The sequence below is a fragment of the Protopterus annectens genome, chromosome 2.part1, assembly GCF_019279795.1.
Source record: "Protopterus annectens isolate FY-2018-M chromosome 2.part1, PAN1.0, whole genome shotgun sequence".
Classification (NCBI taxonomy): Eukaryota; Metazoa; Chordata; order Ceratodontiformes; family Protopteridae; genus Protopterus; species Protopterus annectens.
In genome coordinates, this window is record NC_056729.1 from 1958621902 (window position 1) to 1958637024 (window position 15123).

Here is a 15123-nt window from a genome sequence, read left to right on the forward strand (position 1 = left end):
CGACCTAAGCAGAAACATCATGGATCCACACAAATGGAAACTAGATCCACAAGTATTTGCAATGATAGCTCAAAAATGGGGATGCCCAGACTTAGATCTGTTTGCAAGCTCCCACAACATCCAACTTCAAAAATTTTGCACAAGGACCTTCCATCCACTAGCTTGGAAAGTGGACGCTCTCTCATTCAGTTGGAAAAAATTAACAGTGTATGCCTTCCCTCCACTGCCTCTTCTAGCAAAGGTACTGCTAAAAGTCAGATTAGAGAGGCCACAAATGATTCTCGTTGCACCAGATTGGTCACGACAACATTGGTATCCAATTTTAAGGACCATGGCCCAGGGCCCACCATGGATTTTGCCACAAATACCTCACCTGCTCACCCAGTGAGACAATCTGATTCTACACAGCCAGCTCAAGACTTTAAACCTGGCTGCATGGCAAATTACCTAAACAACCAGCCAACACCTTTATCCAAAGCTGTTATGGATGTCATTCTGGAGGCCAGGAGGCCCAAAACCAGAAAAACCTATTCAGACAAATGGAAAAGATTTTGCTCCTGGAACCAGGCTAAAGGCCTAAATCCCCTGGAGCCGAACATTCCTCAGATTCTACAATATTTAACTGAAATGTTACACAAAGGACTTTCCTTTTCATCTATTAAGATCCACGCCTCAGCAATTTCAGCTCATTACAGCACAGATCCTCCTTTATTTTCACATCCACTCCTAAGACGGTACCTCAGAGGGGCTAAGAACTTAAGACCGCCAAGAAGAGCTCCAACACCTACTTGGGATCTCAACTTTGTCCTGGAAAAGCTTACACTGTTGCCCTTTGAACCAGCTTTTTCAACTGATTTAAAATTTCTTTCATGGAAAACTGCTCTGCTACTAGCAATAACCTCAGCTAGAAGAGTCTCAGAGCTACAAGCACTAATGGCAGTGGAGCCTTTCCTCATTTTTCATCAAGACAGAGTTTCTCTATGAACTAATCCTTCCTTTATGCCAAAGGTGATATCCAGTGTGGCCCTAAACCAAACCATTCACTTGCCCACCTTCTTCCCAAATCCCCAGAACAAAGGAGAAAGACTCCTGCACTCTTTGGACATTCACAGGCAATTACGTTACTACTTGGATAAAACTAAGGCTTTCAGAAAAACTGACCAGCTCTTTGTAGCCTATGCTACAGGATCACAAGGAAAAGCTATCTCAAAACAGACCATTTCTAAATGGATAGGACATTGCATACGTTTCTGCTACACACATTATGGGAAACCAGTACCTGCTAACATTAGGTCCCACTCCACCAGGGCTACAGCTACATCAGCAGCCTTTCTCAGGGGAGTGCCAACCAAGGATATTCTGGAAGCTGCTACTTGGAGTTCAGTGCACACCTTCACCAAACACTATCACTTACCTCTTTACTCTAAGACTAGAGCTGGTTTTGCCAATGCAGTTTTGCAGGGCCTACTAGCCTCTTCTAACCCTGTTTGACTCCACCTCCCCTCCTTAGCTTTGGGATTCAACCCAAGTGTGATGACTGCAGCAGGGTAACACGATGAACATAGTACAGTTTTGTACCTACCATAAATGTAGATGTTCGAGTGTTCACCCTGCTGCAGTCCAGGTTACCCTCCCTCCATCCCCTCTGAACTAGCTGAACTTATCTCTACCACTTTATACTATACTACCTCTGTGGTGTATTTGCTTGTACCTAAGGGTTTTGTTTTATTTTTATATAGCCATATGTATATATATATATATATATATATATATATATATATATATATATATATTGCCTACCTTTTGGGGGCACCTGACATCTGGGACAAGAAAAACTGAAGAAAATGGTGTTGGATGCCTCTTATATACCCCTGACGCACTGACGTCAGGGAAGAAGCGACAGCAACTGATGCCGGACCAAGACTTTGGAATTCGGGCTGACTGCGGGACCGCCTGACGGCAGGATAACCCAAGTGTGATGACTGCAGCAGGGTGAACACTTGAATATCTACATTTATGGTAGGTACAAAACTGTACTTTTCTACAGATTTCTGGAACAGGAGCATATGAACTTAGATGCGTCTTGTATTCTGCCTTGCTATTTAGTTGCTGTTACACAGCTGGAATAAAGAAAGTATAATGAGAGCAGTGGGACCAGAATAAGATCACATAACTGCTCCTTCGAGGGATCCTGCAGTGTTATGGAACTCACTATTCCAACTTGTTACAATGTATAAAAGTGCTGCAAGGATAGTAACATGTTGGACTTAATCCAGTTGAAATTTACCTGGAGAATCCTCAGCGTGCATCACTTGGATTAATCTTGACAGGCTGTGACAGCTGACCGTATATAGCATTTCATATAGACTGATTAGAGGCACAGTGTACCTGGATTTAGGTGGTAACCAGACCCTTTGCTTTCACCCCCTTCTTGGACTGAATATAACCATGAGTCAACTTGAAAACGGGTTTAGTAAACTTAATTTTTAACAGTGTAGTAAGATTATTATAGTTTACTGTGGTTTGTGTGAACGACAGTCTGTCGGCAGCACTGCTGCCAAAAATCAGAATGTCGTGCACAAAACATAAATGGATGGGATAGTCGAACACATTTATGCGAATGCAATAGCACATTCACATAAGTGTATTCGACTATCTGCATGGAGATCGCGGTACAGTGGGGATTGCAGATTCATCCATATCCCCAGTGAAGTGTGATCTCGGCGTTAGAATATATTAGTAGCGGGAGGTATGGGGGGCTTGTCCCCCTGCAAAAGTATAATATGTCATATAGGAGTCTGATTTACATCAGCTCCTATACGGCTATCACATGATGGTTTCGGTAACAATGTCGACTCAAATGTGTTGATCATTTGGGTCAACATTGTGGCCGGTCGGAATGTTTGTGTTCGGTTTGTTTTTCGTTGTTTAGAACAGCAAATGTTTTGCTGTTCGAACAAACAATAGTAAACCGATTATTACCATGTATGAAAGAATGAGCAAAACTTTCCAGCAATGTAAATATCATTTAGATGTATTGGGTGATGTCAGGAATTCTTTTGTAGGATGGGACAGTCTGCATTCTTGTAAGGCTAATAATGAGTCTGAATGCTATGAGTCTGTGATCAGGGATTGTGACTAGATTTTACATCTTGAAAATAATTATTTGGAACGGAGATTTTTAGATAACTAGAACACGTGTTTTAGGTAGTAAACTCCAGATATGTTTCAATATGCATGCTTTTTTCTTTTTTTTTTCTTTTTATAAGCAGGTAAGAGGATTTACTTATAAACACATACCTATTTCTAGGGATACTGTGGGAGCTGTGACACAGTTAAATTACTTGTTCATATCTATTTGCTATTCCTTTAACATATAGAAGGAATGAAATTCAGGCCTGCAAGATGTAACAAGTTTCTGACAAACTTGTAGGCTAGAAATTAAAAAAAAATTCTAGAGGACAAGAGGAAAGGGTTTGTTTTGATATGCACTGTTGCTTTCTGGACGTACGTTATGCAGTATTAAGGTGGTGGTAACTGCAATCCATTCATGACAAACCAAAGTTAAAGTGCAGTAACTTACAGTGTTTTTTGTCTGTTTTGGACAGTTTGAACAAGCAGCTGATGCTGAGCTGAACTGGCTTACAGAGATTGAGAAGAAGTTGTCATCCCTGGGGGATATTAGGCTTGAACAAGACCAAACCACAGCTCAGTTACAAGTTCAAAAGGTAAACATGCGCACCTGTTATGGAACTGGTTAACTATTTATATAGTAATAGTACACGTCAAGGAACTAAGATGAAGTACTTGTTTGTGCTGGTGGTTATATGCCACTGGTATGTAGTAGTGATGTCTGACTTTTCTGAACACTGATCACAATACTATAACTGATTCTAGGCCTTTACTATGGATATAATGCGGCACAAAGATGCTATTGATGACCTTGTTAAGGCTGGAGAAAATGCTATGAATTCCTTCAGTGATGAAGAAAAACAAGTACTAAAGGTAAAAACAAATGCTGTTACTATTATAATTTATATATATGTATGGTTGCACCTCAAAAAATCTAAATCCCATAACATCTAAAACCCATAACATCGAATTTCACAGCATCTAAAATGTGCATCACAACAGCGAACACTACAAATCACATGAAATTAACATCCCCTCCACATATAACGACACCAGACTAACAAACACACTTTTTCCTATGTTTCTGCAAGGGGGATAGCCACCTGCACTCTCCATGTGCCCACACCCCCTGTAAATGAAATATACCAACTCCGAGATCACACTACGGTGGGAAAAAGTTAATTTCCTAACCCTAATGTATCATGATCACCATAAAGAATGTACACATAATGTCTATATCACTTACCTGTGTGGCCTAAAAAACACATACAGAGTGTCAAAATAAACACTATATAAATAGTATAAATTCCTACACTATTTAAATATTAACTATAGAAATAAAAACTACAGCATCTCATAGTGATACCACAAGATTAACATTAAACTGTAACATTTACACGTCATGATACACTGTTCAATATTATACATTTTCGATGTTATGAAATTCGATATTATAGGTTTTAGATGTTATGGATTTTAGATGTTATGGTCTGCATTTTGTTATCCCTCTTTAAAATTGCATTTGATGTGCCCCGTACATTTCTGAATTTCCATCTGTTTAAAAATGTAATACTTTCCCATTTAAGCTGTTATGTGTTTGCATGTCTGCATGGTATGGATTTATATGTATATAAATATTTGTGCAATCTAATCTTCTCCAATACCTTCAAAATTAACTCCTTTACCTTAGAAGGCACCACCATCTTGGACTCTATTGATGCCTCTGAGGTGCTTGAAGGCTCTTTTTATGATTTTTTTCTGCCTGTCTGCCTGTACTTCCTTTTATTTTTATCCGGTTCATGAACTTGTTTAAAAATGGTCTCTGTAATTACACTCAGCAGTATTCTAGTTAAGGTCATAAATCATGTAAAATAGTTGGTATCCTTTTTATCCACGAATTAGGTCTCTTGTGCTCTATACCATGGTATCCTGATTGGCATGTTTCACTAGCTTGTCTTGTGCCTGCTTGCCTTTTAATCTGTTAACTTATGATATTTTGCATGTAATGCCTCTTCTTGAATACCATTTCAGGCATTGTGCTTACGTGTTGTTTTGTCATTTTCTTTTTAAATTCTTCTCATGTCTACTTAATCACTTCTTAGCCAAATACCCAGCAGTGTTTTACCTCAACATTGTACCACAATAATGGCTACCAGGGAATGGAGAACTATCTGTTCATTTTCCTCATTGAGAGGATGGTTCGGACAACAGTCATAACACTGTTGCGCAATTTAACGCTGAAGGAAATTAACCCTCCAGCATTGCTGTGCTGTAACCACACATAATCTTTCTGCTGTGCATCAGTTGCTGTGGTAATACACCCAATTTTTGAATTCTGGGAGAAGACTGCTAGTTGACATCCTGCCAAAAAGCTTGTATTAAGTTAATTATGGTTGTATGTTGCTTTTGTCTAGAACATATGATGTATTTGCACTGAGTACCAGTGTACAACTATATTACTTTTTGGGTTCTACTGCCTTTTGTTGTTATATGTTGTGTCGCATAGATGAGCCTCAAAGGTAAACACTGGAATGTGGCTCTTCAGTGGCATATTATTATTTACTATAGGGTCGTGTGACCTTTGAGTTGGAGTGTATAAATTTGGGGCAAAGCTCACAGTTTGAATAGTTTGATAATCTTGCTTCTTCAAAAGCATGATCTCAAAAAGCTGCATTTATGCTGTCAGGTTTGGGGTTAATATAGGTGAGGTTTGTGCATTTGGTTTGCGCTGCATAGCCAGTTTCATGTGATTCAAGTAACTTGGTCCTGATGGTGTCCCAGGATGTTATAGCCTTTTTTTTAACCTGAGACAACCATCTTGAAATACATTGCAGTTTTGAAGGTGTAGTGTATAGGTTCCACTTCACAGCCCATACAAAGCCTGGGGAAACATTTTGTGTATATAAGGTTTAAAACACAGCTGTTTAAGCCAATAGTGTATATGTTACTACATCAGCTTCAAACAATTTAGGCATGAACAGGATAAATCAGATAAGTCAGGAATGTGCTAATTAATGCAGTACATTAATCAGGATTTTTCTCACAAGTGTCCCTGTGAATTTTTCTGACTTTTAGGAGAAGCTGGAGACTTTGATGAAGAAGTGTGGAGTGGTCAGTCAGATGAACTCTGACCGATATCTGCAGCTGGAGCGTGCCCAGTCAATGGTCAGTCAGTTCTGGGAGACATATGAAGAGCTCTGGCCATGGATTCAGGAAACTGAAATGAAAGTCTCAGAGCTCCCTGGCCCAGCTATTGAGTACGACACTTTGAAGCAGCAGCAGGAGGAACTCAGGGTAAGGCCATACTGCTGTCACCTGACCTCATTTGCACAAGAGACTGGAAAAACGTGGTGGTTTGTTAGCCTGTTAACTGCTTGAATATATGCTGTTGCATAAATTATACAAGTTTGCTGTAAAAAGAATAAAAGAAAGAAAGAAAAAAGCTTACTAGGGGTACTCACGGTATAAGGTACAAGATTTGATTCTCACTTTGGTCACCGTTTGGTTATTCGTGTACTAATCTGTGGACTTATTGCCTTTTATTTACTTATCAATGTATGACTTTATTAATGTGTTGTACTTTTGCTGTTAATTTAGCACTTGGTCCAGTGTAGCATGCAGAAGTGTTTCTTTTCAGTGACTACTGGGGTGCACTGTCTAGACACGTGGTATTATACTGAGAGTGACAACAATTAGAGGTAGAGAGCAGGGAAATCAAACCCATGACTACATGCTGAAGTTTTTTAACAAGTCATAGTCTTAACCTTCTGTGGTAGTCCATGAGTCCAAGGTTTTATGGCAGATACTGTTATCCAAACAGTGCCCTCCAGCTTAGATACCATCAGGTTGGCTGATGTTACATAGCCAGACAATGTCAAACTAGCTTAGACACCATCATGTTGGCTGATACTACACAGCCGTGGACTCCTGGAAACCGCAACAAGTATTCTGACATTATGAAAAAGTGGCATATATTAGATATAGTTCTTTTTTTTTCTGTAAATGTAAACCATAAGTGGTTATTTGCTTCACTGTTTTCAACTTTTCTTGAGTTTCTGTCCTTAAGCAGTATATATCAGGACATGTAAATACAGATGCATTCAAACCACTTAATAGATCCATTGTCATCATTTGCATACATTTAAGTTTTATATTTCTACTGCATAGTGGAATATTGAACGTATTCTCATAATGTTTTCTGACAGTCAGTAGAATCACATTTGGTTGTGTCATAATATATTGAAGGCAAATGGATGAAACCTCATGCAGTCACTTGCCCATCTGATTAGAAGGTATTTAGTTGACTTTACAATGGTTACATATTTTGTGTAAGATGTAGAAAAAGTACAAAAATATGTAAAATAATTTAAAACATATTTCCAGGACTGTACCCACCTGGACAGCTTGCTCCCCTCCTTAATATATGTATCAACCTTACAGTTGTAGTACTTTGGAGTAAAATAAGTATCTGTTTAGTTAGTTATTTCAGATTTGTACATACTTCTGAGAGAATGCAACTTCTCAGTATATAGACTATAAGAGGGGGATTAAAAGCAGAGTCTTACACTTTTTGTGCTGGAACTGTTATTAGTTTTGATAATATTGTGTTTTGTAGCCTGATATAGTTGTTTTATTGTTGCTATTAACTTATTTTATCTTTTATCTGAGCTTCCTTTTAGCTTTTCCATTTATGGTGGGGCTATTTTTAGTATCCCTTCCTGTTGTTAGTATGTTTTATTGTAAGAATTGCCAATCTCAATAGGAAGACTTGGTGTTCTTTGTGGAGTCTTGGACTGATAGAAGCCCTGGCCTCTATTTAAATGGATCCTTTCCTTTGGGTCTCCAAGTAATTTAGAATTCTGGACAGGTTTGTACTGGTAATGGGTTTGCTGTTTGTTGTCATTCTGAATGTGAACTGAGTCAGGCAAATTGTGTAGGTACAGCTGTTTTTTGACTATATCCTCATAACAGAATTCATTTTAGATTTCTGGTTACATACCATCTACCAACTCATTCGGGATCTTTCTACAAGATTTTGTTGATTTCCTTCTCATCACAATGCACAATCACCCAATATAGCTAATCTTACTTGCAAAGTATCAAAGTGCTTGGCGTAATGAAAACTTGGTTGAACTCTCCATGAAACTCAGTATGGGCGGCACTGAAGTTGCTTCACCTGCTGCACACACAAGAGGACACTGACTAGACTTGATGTTTGAGCTTGGCATGTTTGCCAGAGAAATTGAAATGGGGACTTTTTTGGTTAGATTACAGCAGAGTTTATTCATGCTGGGGCTCCACCCAGATTTTTGTATCCTGCATTGAAATGATCCATTTTGGGGGCTCAAGGAATATCTCTAGTGGCAATTTCTGGATGGGTATGTTCCTCTTCTGAATCAGAGCTGATGATCCAAATGGACTAATTGTGGATATTAACAAGGATGTAGTGGTAGTCTTGGATGGAGTCACCCCAAATTGTGTGTATGCCCTCTGCATGTAGTCTGACATGAGAGATGTCTCAGACATGAGCTACTTGAGTTTTACAGACATTGGCACAGGTTAGAGTGCATGGAGGACAGATTATGCCTGACTGAGATGCCTGTAACGTGGCATATCATTTAGACATTTCATTTAAGAAGGTATAAATTCTGCAGAATCAAAGCATTCACCTGCACTTCATTAGACTGCCAGTAGGGCAGACAGCTCGGGAAGTGAAGAATTTGCACAGATATTTTACTGATAATGTAGCCAGCATCAAACCTTGGTAGCAAAGTATCAGAATGTCTCGACTTTCAGTGGGCTGAGTTCTAGTATGACAACTGTGAGACAGTTATGGATGTTGTTTCAGGTTTACAGCCTATCAATTTTAGATCAGATACAATAGTTTTCAGGCTAGTTAAATCCTGCATCGAATCTGTTTGTCTAGTTGTTGTGTCTTTTGGCTTTTCCTGGTTAGGGGTCGCCACAGCGGAACTCCGGTCCGCTAATGATTGGTAGTTGATTTTTACGTGCCGAGTTACCAGCCCTGATACATAACCTTCAACAAAGGTACGCCCATTCACGCATGTCTCCACGCAGAAAACGCTCTAGCTGAGAATTGAACCGGACAGTGTCTTACTGTGAGGCGACAACGCTACCGCAGCACTACCACCGCAGTAGAATCTGTTTGTCTAGTAATTTACTAAATGACGGGATCATGTCAGAGGCCATGAGTTTTACTTCTGTTCTGAAAGAGGCAGTTATTACCCCTGTCCTTAGAAAACTACATCTTGATTCAAGCATTTCTGATCTACCATTCTTCAGTAAAGTTACTAAGATGGTGGCATTCATACATATGTATTCTCATATTACCTGTCATGGTCACCTGGATAAAGCCACAGTACTGAGACCATGCTAATGATGGTGGCTAATGGCCTCTTAATGGTGGGGTTCAGCTGTTTATGTTGTATCTTGGTTCACTTTGATCAATCATCTGCATCTGACACCAAGGATCCCTTGATCTGTCAAATGCATCTGACACTAAGGATGCTTTGATCTATCAGCTGCATCAGATACCAAGGATCCCTTGATCTATCAGCTGCATCTGACACCAAGGATCTATTGATCTGTTAGCTGCATCTGACACCAAGGATCCCTTGATCTATCAAATGCATCTGACACTAAGGATGCTTTGATCTATCAGCTGCATCAGATACCAAGGATCCCTTGATCTATCAGCTGCATCTGACACCAAGGATCTATTGATCTGTTAGCTGCATCTGACACCGAGGATCCCTTGATCTATCAGCTGCATCTGACACCAAGGATCTATTGATCTGTTAGCTGCATCTGACACCGAGGATCCCTTGATCTATCAGCTGCATCTGACACCAAGGATCCCTTGATCTATCAGCTGTATCTGATTCTAAGTATCACAGTGTCCCATTCAAACATCTGTGCAAACAGTGTGATCTTTCTTCTAGCGTTATCAAATGTTTTTGTCTACATATCGAGTCACAGTCAGTGTGTTGTCTATGGAATAAAATCTTCCAGGACCTACTAATGGATGACTGGATCTTGAGCCCATTGATTTTCATGGTATATGTGTTACCCCTGATAGAGGTCAACAAAGAAAGAGATAGTACATTTGCAGCACTGATAATATTCATGTATACAACATCTTCCCCAGTAGTATGTGTTGGAACTTATTACCCTAGGAGTCTGAGTACCATATTTTGTTGGTCAGATTGTAATCATTTTAAACTTAACCCCACAAAGCCTGAGGCAGTGTTTGTGATTGGAACTGTACATTCTTCTTAACCTGGTTTTACTTCTCCCCTTATCTTTAAGGTGGAGAATAGGCTGGAATTTGTACTTTGTGTGCAAAATTTTGGTGTGCTGCTTCAGAACATGCTGACAGTTTCGAGTTATTTCACTTTATTGCCATTTGAAAACAATTACCTGGATTAATCAATTCACACCTAGTTTGGACTAGTAACATTGATACATGCCCTTGTATCTTCCCATCTTGATTGCTGCAGTTTGTTTTAGCTTGAGGTTTTAGATGGCGATCTTGCCTAGCTCTAGTTCAGAACTCTCCGGTCAGTGTTTTAACTGGTACTTCATTTCCCAGTCATATTATTTCTGCCCTGCTTGACCTGTATTGGCTAGCTGTTGCCATGAAGTTGGTCTTCAGCATTCTAATCATAATCATAATTTAATCCTCCATGGCCTACACTGTTGTTGTCTTGTTCTCTTCACAGACTACACACCTTTAGTGAAGGCTTCTGGTTTCTATTAGGGCCTAGAGATGTTAGTCAGGCATTAGCTAATATCTGTACTTTGGAGTCAACTGCCTGCCTTGTAGTTGGTTGTTAGACAGAAAAATCATTTGGAGGAGGGGGTCTTATAAATGACATCTGTATAGAAGAACATTTTAAATCCACAATGAGAGGTCTTAATAGCCTGATTTAATAACCTGTTTTGAAAAACTGTTTTGGCAGTATGTATTACTTTTAATTAAATTCCCATCTGCTATAGTTTGCTTTTTTCTTTGTATTAAATAAAAGTAAAGATTATATACAGGTGTGCATGTGTGTATGTGTGTGTGTGTGTGTGTGTGTGTGTGTGTGTGTGTGTGTGTGTGTGTGTGTGTGTGTGTGTGTGTGTGTGTGTGTGTGTGTTTGGCATGTTAAAGGGAGCTGAAATGCCAGTTTTAGAAAACAGCGTATTTTGTTATACAAAAAAGTAAAAAAATGGATGTTCTTCCCAAAACAAAAACTCTTAAGGCTTAATACATATTTAAAGTGAGTACCTTCAGCACTGTCACATGAAGGTGGGTTACAGTATCTTTCAGTATGCGTGTCTGTCTCTCTCTGTGAGCCTCTCAATAACTCTTTCTTCGGTACTTACATATTATTGCAACTAGATTTCTACCATTGTCTAATCCCTAATGTTTTCGCAAAATGACTGTATGTTTAAGTAAAATGGGGTGTGTAAACTCCTAATTACCTTTGTATCGTTTTGCTTGTGAAACAGGACCAGGAGGAAGAAACGGAAGAAGGAGTTTGGCAACCGACTTGAAGAGGGACAACATTTGTCATCCACTGTGTTTTTATAAAAGACAGACAACATAGAACCTTCTGCTGTACTAAACTGACCACAAAAGCAGGGGAACTGCGATCCTCTATATGATTGAAAGAGGATCTGGAAAGTCAAGCTCCTTCTAACCCTTTCTGTCTTACTTACTACTGTAAAAATTCCCATTGTACTTTCTGAATACTGCCTGTAATGGCTGTTGAACAGAAATATAACTTTTCCATTTTTCTTATAGGCCGACCCTGCTCCAGTTTGTCAGCGCTTTCATCAGTGAAAAGCGCATACCTGCAGACAAACGAGTGCCTGAAACAGTTCAAACAGCTGATCATAGCCCTTACTAATGGCCAAAAAGTTAACATTACTTTCAGAAATGCCATACATTAAAATATGACATGATCCAAATACAAGTGTAAAACCCTGAATCTCACTGTCGACTCGTAAAAAGGCAGAATACGTCCCTAACACATCCCTTAGTATGAAGAGGCCAACAGCTGTTAACAGGGAGGTACTTCCTGCCATATTTTAATGTATGGCATTTCTGAAAGTAATGTTAACTTTTTGGCCATTAGTAAGAACTATGATCAGCTGTTTGAACTGTTTCAGGCAGTCGTTTGTGTGCAGGTATGCACTTTTCACACCCGCGAAAATCTGGTTGCGATAATATATAAGTACCTTTTCTTCTTTATTCCCGTAAGTGCAGCAGTGTCCAGCTTCTTCCTTATGTCTTTTTCCAAGTCTTCCTTCTCATCTGCTGTCTGTCCATTAGAGCCACTACTCCACATATCACAACAGAAGGACAGACAACACATTGCAGCATTTAAATGCTGTTTTTTCAGTATAGTAAATTTCACTCCAAAAAGAAAGTAATTATTTAAAATAAACAACAAAAAGTAAAGGAAAGATTCAGTACATTCCAGTCAAGCTAAGTTTATTTGTAGCAACTTGCTCTTGTTCTCATCCTATATAGCTTCCCTTACCTTTCTTACTCCCCACAAGCTATTACCTATAAATAAACTCCTGTAGTTTCTATAACTCCTAGCAATAGCAGTAGGAACTATCAGATTGTACAAGGACTGTATTTGCTTATAATGATTTTTTTCTTGCACCATACTAATTGCTCCTTCTAATGCAAATACACTACAATTTATTACTATGTACTTTCCAAATTCTCTCATATTTTATAATTTTCTAATTTGTAATCTTGCAACTTCTATCACAGTATGTGTATTTTATATTGTATTTTGTATTTTTTGTATTATTCTGTAGCTTTTCTCTCCAGGACTCCACCGAAAACAGGCTCCTAGTAGCCCAATGGGCCATCCTGGCAAACAAACTGCAAATAAATAAATAAATAAATAACTTCCCAGGTCTGCAAGTAGAACCTGCCCTTCAGGTATGAGAACTTGGAACATTGGGTGTGCAAGTTGCAACAGGCATCATTACTAGGCTAACTTCCCCTCCCATTTCCCCTAAACTTAGGAAAATAACATAGTCTGATTTCTTAAACCATAAGCCAGTCAGTGTCCCTTAACATTGGTGCAGGTAAATTGCTTCCTCAGTCACCAGTGTGGACACAGGAAAATTGCCACCATCAAAACTAGGACATTTACTGTTCCACCGTTCTGCAGTATTTGCTTATGAATGAAGTGTGTTGGAGATTTTGGGTGGACATCCTTCATGTCCACCCCAGTAGATATGGATTATCAGTAATATAAACAGATTTGAAATATACAACCCAAAATATTGTGTTAGTATTTGCTATAGATAGATCAATATCTGAGTCCTTTGTATGCATTATTTTGATTAAAGCAATGCATTATATTTGAATTAGATGGAAATATTTTGATACTTTTACCACTGTTCTCAGCCCTGACACACCTTCATTTCCTGTGATCTCTGGATTGTTTGTCCCCCTCTTCTCCCATGATGGTGGCCCCTTTATCCAGCTGAAATTCAGTTATCACCCTTAGCCAGCCTGTGACTCAGAGTGCTGAGAGCAAGTTGAAGACATTTATGTTATCCAGTCACTCACAGAGGTCTGTTTGAAATTTTGCCCCAGATGTTTGTCTCTGTATTATCCTGACATCCATGTGCTTCCAAACTGCTGCTCTGAGGCAGATACATGCTTCTGAGTGTCTGAAGAATAAAACTGCTGTGTGATGCACAGGTTAGTGAATGCAGACATTTCAGCCCAGTCACTTCTTGTTGGCTCTCTCTTCTCCACTACCAGTCAGTCATGCAATGTGTCAGACTGCCTTCTTCCCCTCAGGAAACTGCTGTTAACTACTCACTCACTCCCACCTTCCTTCTACAGCATGTTCTGCAACAGGGTTGGTACATCGTCCTGGGACATCCGGGTCACAGTCAGGGCTTTAGCTGTCTGCGTCACAGAGCTGGTGTCCCATCTGAAAAGTCATTGGTGAAGGGTTTGAAATCATACTATTGTTACTTCTCACATACTTTGCAAGAGGATAATGGTAGATTATTCATTATAGCTTATCTTCTCAAGGAGCCTGCATTGTGGTCCTTTGATTAATCACCAATGTCACCTATGGACAAGCTTCCAGCTTTAATGTAGCAGTCTGTCAGCTCAGGGGACGGTACTAACCAGAGAAGCCTGTAATTCCTGAAATATGTTTTTTTTTTTTTTTTGGAAGGGAGTATGATTATCTGATGTAAATATTCAGCAAAGCAGGAGTCTCTTTTACCATGAATCTTTCAGACAGTGAAATTACTCCTAAATAAAAATAACTGGTGTGGTACCACAGATTTGGGGTAGGTTAGATTTAGTGAGCAAGGGGACTCAATTTTGCATGGGAGGAGTTGAGAGATTTAACCTGCTGAGACTTTATTGTTTATGGAAGGTCATGTAAATCCTTTTAACTGATTCTGACTTTAGTAAACTGTTTTAGGACCCATTTTAAAAGCACTTGCACTTTATTTTCTGTGAATTTACCATTATTAACTTCCAATTCTGACTAAATAAATTGTTTTCCTACTTTATAACCATGTAAACAGTATCTTACAACTACAATTTTATGTGTGTTTTGCAGTTGATAGAATAATTGTTAAGATCCCTGTGAATTGATTAAAAAAATAACACGAATACAGGTATGGAAAAAATGAAACTGCACATTGATTATTGGCTTGATACTTGCTACGGTAACTGTTTGGTACATTTAACATACATATTTTCTTTCTTTCCTGATTGCAAGATCCTGAACTGCACGTACATATATGTTAACTTCAACTTTATTCAGAACTGGAAACCATGTGAAAATCACAAACGCCTGTTAACTCTGTAATGAAATGATTTCAGAAGTGGGACTATGTTCTAGGACTTAGTTTAGAAAACACACTGTTTTATAAATACTTGCAATAACTTCTGCAGGCTGTTTCCTTCAGATCATTTAT

The 15123-nt window shown here is 39.0% G+C and overlaps 1 protein-coding gene across 3 annotated transcripts in view; it reads left to right on the forward strand.

Moving 5' to 3' along the window:
* The window catches only part of DST (dystonin), a 4096730-nt gene that overhangs the window by 3485669 nt on the left and 595938 nt on the right, over positions 1–15123 (forward strand). For all 3 annotated transcript variants that reach the window (XM_044063350.1, XM_044063347.1, XM_044063348.1), the window contains 3 exons: positions 3609–3728; positions 3898–4005; positions 6208–6426. In XM_044063350.1, coding sequence (XP_043919285.1) covers positions 3609–3728; positions 3898–4005; positions 6208–6426 — 447 coding nt within the window. The remainder of the gene's footprint in view (positions 1–3608; positions 3729–3897; positions 4006–6207; positions 6427–15123) is intronic.